At 39.2% G+C, this 10,872-nt stretch overlaps 1 protein-coding gene across 2 annotated transcripts; it reads right to left on the reverse strand.

The window, feature by feature from the left end:
• Positions 1–3,839: 3,839 nt before the first annotated feature.
• Positions 3,840–10,294, reverse strand: LOC103721194 (RNA-binding CRS1 / YhbY (CRM) domain-containing protein). 2 transcript variants are annotated; one of them, XM_008811292.5, is made up of 5 exons: positions 9,504–10,294; positions 7,988–8,115; positions 5,884–6,109; positions 5,671–5,798; positions 3,840–4,670 (listed from the first exon to the last, which is right to left on the reverse strand). In XM_008811292.5, the coding sequence occupies exons 1-5, from the start codon at positions 10,069–10,071 to the stop codon at positions 4,413–4,415; spliced, it is 1,308 nt and encodes a 435-aa protein (XP_008809514.3). In that variant the 5' UTR covers positions 10,072–10,294; the 3' UTR covers positions 3,840–4,412. The 2 variants fall into 2 exon arrangements, with proteins under 2 accessions (XP_008809514.3, XP_026665860.3); XM_026810059.4 differs by having other exon boundaries at positions 4,534–4,670; positions 5,655–5,798; positions 9,504–10,139.
• Between the last annotated feature and the right edge of the window lie 578 nt (positions 10,295–10,872).

Genomic DNA, 10,872 nt, shown 5'->3' on the forward strand with positions numbered 1-10,872 from the left:
ACTAATGAATTCAATCTAGTGTTTCAGGCGAATATATGTGAATTTATCTTTAAGAGCATCGAGCCTTTGGCTAAGTGTTGAACTCAATTGAGCCAAAGTCTGAAGCTCGAGTCGACTCCGGAAGATTGTGAGTCGACTCCAAGTGTTTCAAAGGGTCTGGTACAAGCTCGAGTCGACTCCGATACACTACGAGTCGACTTCGACTGAGAACAGATAGAAGGACAGAAAGATGAATTTCAGATCCTATCACCGAGTCGACTCCGAAGATTTCGAGTCGACTCTGATGCTTGCCGAGTCGACTCCAAAGGGTAACAGACAGAAAGACAGAGAGGTGTTTTCTAGACCCGGTTACCGAGTCGACTCCAGAAGGTTACGAGTCGACTCCGATATTTGGCGAGTCGACTTCCAGTTATGTCCGTGTCGATTTCCAGAGGAAAGCAAGTCCAAAAGGCAGAGAAACATTTTCGGAGACCCTGTGAACGAGTCGACTCCAAATGTTCCAGAGTTGACTCCCAAGTCAGCCGAGTCGACCCCAACAAAGTGCGAGTCGACTCCGAGGCAGCAGACAGAGGATCTGTTTTTCGGGCTCTGAGAGCCGAGTCGACTCCAAGAGGATCCGAGTCGACTCGAGAGAGAAATGCAGAAAAATAGATCTCTGGAATCCTGAGAACGAGCCGTCTCCAAAATGCCGAGTCATCTCCAGATCTTGGCGAGTCGACTCCAAGGTTCGACCGAGTCGACTCCAGGTTGGGACAGCACTTTAATTCTAATCCTGAACAGTGGGCGAGTCGTCTCCAGTAAAGCATGAATCGACTCCAGCAACAGCCGAGTCGACTCCAAATCGAGCGAGTCGACTCCAACCCCAACGGATACATTGTCAGGAGGTGCAGACTGTGCAGAACGGCTACAAATCAGTGTTTAACGGCTATTTTTCAAAAAGGACTGTTTAAATAGCCTGAGTAAACAGTAGTAGACAATAAGAGAGTTACTCCATCTGTGCATTAAGGCATTTCCAACATACCAAGAGTCCATTGAGAGAAAAGACAAGCAAAAGAAGGAAGAAACGCATTTAATCCATTTCTAGAAGTTTTTTCCTTCGCATTCAAGGCTCTTCTTCTGACATCAAATCTTCAGTGCACTCAAAGAGGAGACTCAGAGTTCGAGAAGCACTTTCTTCCTCTTCCAAAATCTGTTTGAGGGCTTCTAACTTTACTTCGCATTTATTGTTTTCACATCTTCTTGTTTAGAAGCTTTCTCTGTGAAATCCCAAACTCTATTTTTTTCTTACTTGATTCAATCAGGGGATTGAATCAAGGATTGTAAGGTTTGTTGGTGAGCCAAAGTTAAAACCAACGGTGTAAGGGTTTGATTGTGATCCCGGAAAAATAATCGGGTGGTTCTAGTCGGTGAGCCTGTGAAAACCGACCGAGTTCGTTGTGATCTTGTGAAAACAACAAGTTGGGTTGTGAACTTGTAAAACAACCGGCTGTAATCCAAGGGATTATAGTGAACTCCTAAGTGAAGCTTGGGGAGTGGACGTAGGAGCAAGGGTTGGCTCCGAACCACTATAAAATTTTCTTGTGTTTGCATTGGCTATTCGTCTCTTCCAATCTCCTCATCAAGTAGCTTAATTAACCTGCTTGCTTTAGAATTAAATAATCACTCATCAAGTTTTAATTTGTCAATAATTAATCCAAATCCAATTCACCCCCCCTCTTGGGTTGTCTCCTTCGGCAACAAAGGTGAATCCACTATCACACACCCTCGTCCATGTGTTGTCAATGCTATGATACCTGGCTCTGGGCATTGGGCCGGCTAGGTCATCATGGCCTTTTGTCTTTTTTTTTCTTTTACAACGGTGACTCAACTGAATGAGGGTGAGTGCACCTCTCTCTCTCTCTTTCTCTCAGTGTTACAGGTAAACTACAAACTGTTAAATTTACTAATATATATTTTCTCAAAAGCGGGTCATGAATATAGAGAGAAGAAAACATAAGAAGGTGAACCCACTATCACACACCCTCGTCCAAATGCTGTCAGCGCCCTGATACCTGGCTCTGGGCATTGGGGCGGCTGGGTCATCATGGCCTTTTGTCTTTTTTTTCTTTTCTTTTACAACGATGACTCAACTGAACGAGGATGAGTGCACCTCTCTCTCTCGGTGTTACAGGTAAACTACAGACTGTTAAATTTATTAATATACATTTTTTCAAAAGCGGGTCATGAATATAGAGAAGAGAACACAAAAAGGTGAACCCACTATCATATACTCTCGTCCAAGTGTTGTCAATGCCATGATACCTGGCTTTAGGCATTGGAGTGGTTGGGTCATCATAGCCTCTTGTCTTTTCTTTTTTTTTTTTTTACAACAGTGACTCAGCTGAATGAGGGTGAGTGCACCTCTCTCTCTCGGTGTTACAGGTAAACTAGAGATTGTTAAATTTATTAATATGCATTTTCTCAGAAGCGGATCATGAATATAGAGAGGAGAAAGTATAAGAAGGTGAATCCACCATCACAAACCCTTGTCCAAGTGTTGTCAATGCCATGATAACTGGCTCTGGGCATTGGGGCGCCTGGGTCATCATGGTCTCTTGTCTTCTACATTTTCTCAAAAGCGGGTCATGAATATAGAGAGAAGAAAACAAAAGAAGGTGAACCCAATATCACACATCTTCGTCCAAGTGCTGTTAATGTCATGATACCTGGTTCTAGGCTTTCGGGCGGCTGGGTAATCATGGCCTCTTATCTTTTTTTTTTTTTTTTTACAACGGTGACTCCACTGAACAATGGTGAGTGCATCTCTCTCTCTCGGTGTTACAGGTAAACTATAGACTGTTAAATTTATTAATATATATTTTCTCAAAAGCAGGTCATGAATGTAGAGAGGAGAAAACATAGAAAGGTGAACCCACTATCACACACCCTCGTCCAAGTGTTGTCAATGCCATGATACCTAGCTCTAGGCATTGGGGCGACTGGGTCATCATGGCCTCTTGTCTTTTTTTTTTTTCCTTTTACAACGGTGACTTAATTGAACGAAGATGAGCGCACCTTTCTCTCTCTCTTGGTGAGTGCGCCCTCTCTCTCTCTCTCTCTCTCTCTCTCTATATATATATATATATATATATATATAGAGAGAGAGAGAGAGAGAGAGAGAGAGAGAGAGAGAGATTTCTATATATGTTGCAGAGAGAGAGAGAGAGAGAGAGAGAGAGAGAGAGAGAGAGAGAGAGAGAGAGATTTCTATATATGTTGCATTGTCAATTTCTATACAAATGGATTCAGTTGTTCCAATGGTGATGCTAGTTATGAATGGTCTACTACGAGAATTGACTGGCTTCGAAAGACAAACAAATATGTGGAACTCCTTTCACAGTCATTTTCGTACCTGCAATTACTTTTAGATTTTGAAATATTAATGCCTTGTCATTAATGCATATGTATGATGCATATGATTCATCCAGAAATAATTGTTGCTCAATAAAAGCAATATACATCTCTGGGGTAACAGAGGTGATTGATTTGGATTATTGGATGGATGCCAGTGAATGCATGATTTGGTGAAATAATTAAGATTATCTGTAAAAAATTCATAAATATATTCCTATTCTTGATTGATGTTTTTTTTTTTTGGATGTAACAAAAATGAGCAAGCCAAATCCTTAAAAGAAACAATTTCCTAAATTTTGCAGATTGTCAGGATCATACATGCACCGATCACTCCATCCCCCTTTTTTGGGTTTCCAATCAGCAAGGTGGCGCGCACACAACTTTTCTCAAGGAATAAAAAAGAAAAAAAAGGAAAAGAAAAACAAAAGATCTTCCAGAACACCACATCCCAAATCTCTTTGGATAATCTGCCATTAGATTTTCATCAAAAAAAAAAAAAAAAAATCTGCCATTAGATCTACTCGTTGGCCCGCACAAGCACTTGAACCTTCATCCTTGCCTCATTTGACAACCAATTTTCTCCAACATTCCCCTCTTTATGGATATGACAAACCCTTATTTGTTCAAATTATGTCATTGAATTGAACAAAGAAGTTGAAAAAACTGGCAACAGAAATTACTGTCAACTTGTTTAAGTTCAGTATCGTCCTAACTACAAATATACACATGGAACTGAACAAAGCTTTGATGGCTGAGCTGCACCATGCATCATGAAATGTTTCTGAAACATTTAAAATCCTCAGTTTCTGAAGTGACTTTCAGTCACCTTCATCAGAGTCAGAACCATTGAGTCATGACATTCACTTAACAGGATCCAGACTCAAACACCATGGTCTCTCTCATATTCGCCCAGATGATTTCAATGATGGCAGGCATCCTGGAAAATACGAGCAGCAACAGGACCTCACCAAGTGGCATCAGAAAGTTCAGATACCCTGTTTACCCAATTGGTGCCGGAACTACACTACCGAAACAACTGATTCATCATCTAAACTTTGATCAGTAGCGTAGTTGTCCGAGCTTCGATCAGGAATACAGCCATCTGCGCTTTGACAAGGAATACCATTGTTGCTCTTCTCTGCACCCAAACCTGATTCATTAACCAGAGAGAGAGATTTTTCTTCTGAGTTACAGTGGGCATCACTATTGTAGTTCTTTCCCCTCCAAACCACAATTTGCTCCTTCTCGAAAGTGACAAGAACACAAGGAACCAAGTCCTACATCCGAATATGGATGAATATCATCAAAAAATCTTAAAACATTATCAGACACTAGAAGAGATGTCATAATATAACAACAAAATATAAGTTCACACCCATGTTAAGTAGCTAGCTCATAATCAAGTAAACTATATCAAGTAGACCATATTCCTATCAATCATCCCTTGATCACTATCCAACCATCAGCCTCAAGCAAGAAATCTCTCCACTAATCATCTAGTCTGATTTCTCAACCACATTTGATCATCTGAAAGAAGCAGCCACTTTTAGTCTCCCATCTCTTACAATGTAAATGAATGTTTAGTGGAGAAGCAGGGAACTACAAGAACGAATCTAACAGTCCTATTAGATCCTTAAAGATCAATGATCCATGTGATGCATCATGTAGCTGCTTCATAGCCAATATGTTTATGAATCAAAAATTTGCCGAAAAACAGAGATTTTATTTCATAGAATGCTGATATTGTTATTTATACATTATCATCATTGCTAAAGAACACTAGCCATGCTATGAAGGCAACATATATAGCAAGCAAATAAAATAAGTCCATCTAAAATATCAAATGCAAAATAAACAAAACCCATAACCAAAAAGAACAAACAGTTGATGGTAAAGCACTATATAGACAGCTAACCTAAGAATAACTGCCTCCTAGTATTAACCATAATCACCGATTAGCATGTATATATATGATCTATCCAAGGAAGACTGAAGTCTTCTTTGACTATTACAAGGGTCAATCTCCATAGAAACATTACATAAATGTTTTTTAGAAGATGAACAAACAGCTCGCATATGAGAGCTATTGCACATGCTTATCTAGATATGAATTTCTGCAAAAAAAATCTAGACATGAAGGAAGATATAGAAGGCCATGAGTGAGGTATTAATCAATAAACTCTTTCAAAGACAATATTGGATGAACAGATTGAAATCTTAACTAAGCTTTATTTACTTCCTGTAGAGGAAAGTTGGATTACCACATTATATTCTTACCCTAAGCTTAACCCCTATTTTCTTGTAGTCACTTTTGTTCAGGCCTTTGCAGTCTATACGAACTAGCTCATCAGTCAGAAAAGCATCTCGGACCATCGGTACAAGGCTAGCATAATAACCATTTTTAGCTGCAAAAATTGCAACAAATGATAAACCGTACATATGGTGGAAATGCTAAAAATAATACTTTCAGAAGAAGCATTACAGCATTACCAAGCTTTGTCAAGACAGGAACAGCAAGGCCTCTTTTCCTCATTTCCTTTGTTTCCTCAATGGTTAGTCCATCAATCACTGTTTTAATCAACCTTGGATAAATTGGTTCATGAGGTTTCCACAGCATTAATGGTATTGCAGGCTTTTTCTTGGGATTATAGTGTCTTCCTCTGTACAAAATGATCTGACCACCATGCCTGTGGATGATCAAACCACCAGTCTTCTCCTGAAAATATTTGCATCAATTGTCTCCAATGATTTAGAGGAAATAGTAGTTGGATAGCAAAGTTAATTCAGTGAAACAATAATGAAAAATCAAAGGTATCGACTGGAAGAGGGAGAGAATTTGTTGTTCATGAATTGCAGATTGCATGCTTGGATTGATATTGCATGAATCCACAGAATGCCATAAACAGAAGCTAGCTCAATGTCGGCCATAAGCCTCACACTAGCTCCATAGCAACTTGGAAAGGCGGGTGGGGCCAATTTGGCCCTTCAAGGGATAAGGAAAAGCTGAAACAATCATAAAATTAACCGCCACCCCCATCAGTTTGAGGCCCTCAGTGCATTAAAAAGGGAAAAAAAACAAATGTAAGGAAAATTGAAGACCTGGTCCCAATTCCAACCCAAGTAAGTTACAGTCCAATAGCAAACCTGAAAGAATAATTGAAATAACAGAAAGCACAGGCAAATAAAAGGGTAGTGATAAGGAAAAAGAGGTTGCTGAGATAACCCATTTATGTCAAGCATGACAATTATGATTGCCTCCTAGAAAAGGGAAACAGCCAATGAAACAGGCAAAACCAATAAATAGAAAATTTAAATTAAAAACAATGGGGATTTGTATATTGATATAAATATTTTGATCATATCTTTATTTAGCATGAAACATGCAGCGTGTAAATCCAATTTCCTGTGGCATCACATTAGACTCTGAACAGCATACTAAATCCAATTTCCTTCCCAGATCCATTAAAAATTCATCACAATATTCGCTCTAAAAAATCATTAAAATACAAAGGATGGTATCAGATATAACTTCCATAAGATCTTCCTCTCTTTTTTTTAAGAAAGTTAAAGCTTTCTTGCTTTTTAGAAACTAAAACATTTAACAATTCAAAAGGAAAACAATGTAGGAAAAATTGAATATCTTATTTGGAAAGATCTGCTTGCATTTTGCAACTATAGAAACAAATCCTCTACATTTAAATAAAAAACTTGCAAACAATTTTGTGTCCACCATTTCTGCATAAATCATCTCATTCTGAAAATGATAATAAAGTCACTGAGTTTAGGGTTAAGAACATTCTTGAGCTGCTTCAACAATGTAACATAGAATTAGGTCACTTATAACACACTAAGATCAGTTTTAATTTGGGCCCATTGATTATCAAACTCTATGAAACATCTAAAGCTTTTGCCCTCAAACTAGTTCTTGGTTTTATAACTTATAAAAACAACAAGAAGTAAACATAAACTCATTTAGAAAAAAATTCTTCTAATTTTACATATTTAATCATAAAACTGTTACAAAACTTACTCTAGTATTATGTTAGGGGAACTATGTTTTCACTTGTTATTCTGTCCTAATTAATTCATGAACATACTTAAAAACCAGCTTATAAGATGCTAAAAAACACAATTTACACTGCCATGTGCAGAAGTAGGTTAATGAACAGGAATTCAACAAGGGGTAACTTAAGACTACTTCCATTTTAATATGGCCTACATAATATGTTGCATATCTGCATTATCACTTTATCCAAAAAAGTAGGGGAAAAGCCACCTGTAGATCAAAAATCATGAAAAGATGTTTTACATGACAATGTTCTAAGTGAGAAACTAACTTTTAAAGTAAAGCTAAAATAGATTAGTAACAGATCTCCCCATAATCATGGATACACTATTCAATATTTATCAGAAATTTTGGTATGGGTGTTTAAGAAAGGTTGGCATGAAACTCTAATATGATTAATAATTTCAATTGCAATGACATGGTAAGAAACCTCATCACTCAGATCCTTGCTCTATGTAATTCCCTTAGAATGACTAAAAAGGAAAGAACATTAGCAGTAAACTATACATGTTAGGAAAAGAGATATACCTCAAGCTGTGTGCAAACATTCTGCATATCAATAGTAGGCACGCCAAGACACTTTATTCTAACAGCCTCAGAATGCTTCCAATTATTGTGAATATCATTCAACATGTTATGGGTAAGGCCATCTCTCCCTATTTATTAAAAAAATAGCATAGTCAAGTACAAACATGTTGTAAAAATAGACATAAAAAGCATCCAAACAAATAAGAAAAGCATGTACCATGCACCATTCAGGATTGGAAAGAACTAACTATCAGTAAGCAAGTAAGATAGACCTGGACTCATGCTAACTCAACTTGATTCAGTTCAATATATTCTAAATCTGGATCCATGAGTCAGATATCTGCCCCTCACTAAGACTCGAACCTCCATCATAGGCACTCAGTTTAAATTGAACTAGCCCCAATTCAACATGATATGGCTGAAGGGAAAAAATATAAAAAATCGAGGCCTAGCCCCTAAGTATCAACAAGACAAGCATCAAAAAATGCAGTAACCTGACACAACCCATCAAATAAATAGTATCCGGAAGTGAATCCAACGTTGGCCTAGTTCCCTCAGTTAAATTTGACTTGGACCTAGATTGAAGCCTACCCACTAGCACCCATGCTCGCTAAAACAGAAGGCCATGACTTTGGATAGATTCGGAAGCATGATGCATCGGCCAATATTGGGTCAATTGGTGCTCTTTGCATGCATATATGGTCACAACATATATAGCATGGTTCGCCATACCAGTCTGGATCGGACGGTTCGGGGCGTATCATATCATATCAGTATCTAGCATGCAAGGCGTACCGAACAAAAAGACTCCGTACTGTACCGTACCAACACACTACTAGTATGGCACCGGTACGGAGTCCAATACTAAAATGACGAATCTTGATATATAGTATTGCTTCAAAGTTCATATTAGTCTTCCCTTATGTGAAGTTTTTCAATATTCAAACAATTCACCATATAACATATAAACTAAAAAAATTATATATGTACATGCAACAATTATCATTTTCCATGGTCTCGTCTTTGTATCATCTGTCAAATCATTATCCTAAAATTTAGTTAAGTCGGCTGTTAAGCTGCCAGAATGCTGCTACAAGTTGCTGCTCTGGTGATGATAGAGAGATTTTGTTCTGCTTTATGCCAGCTGATGTGCATATCTGACAATATTAACACAATTTCTTGAAAATTGAAAAGTACCTCCTAAATCATTTCATGGAACCCAATCCCGCCACTTACTTAAATCAATGTCATATGGTCTGATATTATTTGCAACTTCGTCAAGAGCATGTCTAGTGTTTACGAGTACTAAAAAAAATAAGTGCTACTATTAATATGCCCCCAAAGTGGCAAAATTTAAGTTTTTAACAACTATACCAAGTTTTGCAAGTCCACTCCTTTATTCCGATTGAGTACAGTTAGGAACATCAAAGTGATAGATTAAATTAGATATAGCTAAACTGCATCAAAAAGGGCCCTAATTTACCAAACAAATCCTCAAATGAGGAAAAAAACGTACCCAAATTAACCTGGCGCTTTGTCCGGTTCTTTTGGCATTTTTCGATCAGAAACGCCCTCTCCGCCGGGGTGAGCGGCTCCCCAAGAATCCTCTCCCTCGTCTTCCTCCACTTCTCTTCCAACTCCACGTTGCTCGGTCCCTCCCCATCCACAGACCTCACAGTAGAATCAACCGCGGGAGCGCAAACCCCGGTCCATGGCCGATCGAGGCGCCCGGGGCCGAAGGGGGAATACTTGGGCTCGCGGAGCCCGATGGGCTTCACACTGGGGTTGCTCTCCGTATAGCTGAAGCGGAAGTCGAACGGGAGGTCGGATCGGGAAGGCTTTTGGCCGGCCCGGTCGAGCGACGACGGCGGCCGGTACGGGGGTTTCTTCTTCTTCTTGGCCTGGCCTCCACCGCGGTCGACGGAGCTAGCGTTGGCGTTTTCGGGGAGGAGGGACGGCGGGGCGACGAAGCCGTAGCGGTCTCGGAGAATCGAGATGGACGGAGGGGAGGAGGAGAGGAGGCGGCGGGAGACGAGGACGGAGGCTAGGGTTCGGTTCTGGCGAGAGAACAGTTCGACGACCATGAGCGAGAGAGAGAGAGAGAGAGATTAGCTGGTTAGGGTTACCGTTCCCTTCATCTGGTTGGCTATGAATTTTGAAATGGGTTGGGTTTGGACCAACTTCTAGGCTTGGTAGGCTGATCCAAGTTGAGGCCAATGTAGCTAGTAGTGTGAATTCAAGATGGTCTTCATATTTTCTTTTCCCGGGGCATAAAAGATGGTCTTCCTTTAATCTAGCTAGAGGAACGAACATCATGCCAACCACAACCACATGTAAAAGATTCATGCTCCTTGCTAAATGATTCACATTTGACCATGTTGACAAGTACTGCTACTATGTATATTAAAATTACAGATAATTAGATTTATTAGGAAGATATGGGCAGACAACTTGACCAAAATGCTACTGCTGGAATGTAATTGGTTGAAAACTCTAAGATGGATCTAAGTAGGCATACTGGTTGGTTGTTCCACGACATGTGCAGACTTTTGAGAGAGTGTAACTTCTTTCGAGCTACTCATATTTATCGGAAGGCGAATAATGTTGTTAATTGGGTTGCCTTCTATACGGCTCATCACTTTAGAGATTTTTTTTGAAAAAATTATATGTTTATTTTTTTCTTTTTATCAGCTCTTTTTTATTCTAATTTTGTTGGTTGCACCCATATATGCCATGTATAAGGTGCTGTTGTATAAAAAAAAAAAAAACAAAACAAAAAACAAGGCAGCTAAATTTTTGTTCCCACTTAATTGATTAGCAATAGCAAGGGCACTGTATTTGGTGGTGGACATGCATCTTTTAAAATTGCCTGCAAAACCTTATAT

The sequence above is a fragment of the Phoenix dactylifera genome, chromosome 7 (genome assembly GCF_051530095.1).
Source record: "Phoenix dactylifera cultivar Ajwa chromosome 7, Ajwa_hap1_PhDact_Kaust_v1.1, whole genome shotgun sequence".
Classification (NCBI taxonomy): Eukaryota; Viridiplantae; Streptophyta; class Magnoliopsida; order Arecales; family Arecaceae; genus Phoenix; species Phoenix dactylifera.

Coding starts and splice junctions, on each gene's coding strand:
- LOC103721194 (XM_008811292.5), bottom strand. CDS start 10,071: ATGGTCGTCGAACTGTTCTCTCGCCAGAACCGAACCCTAGCCTCCGTC. Junction 8,116..9,503: donor AAAGCGCCAGGTTAATTTGG/GTACGTTTTTTT, acceptor TTTAATAAATAG/GGAGAGATGGCCTTACCCAT. Junction 6,110..7,987: donor ATGTTTGCACACAGCTTGAG/GTATATCTCTTT, acceptor AAATATTTTCAG/GAGAAGACTGGTGGTTTGAT.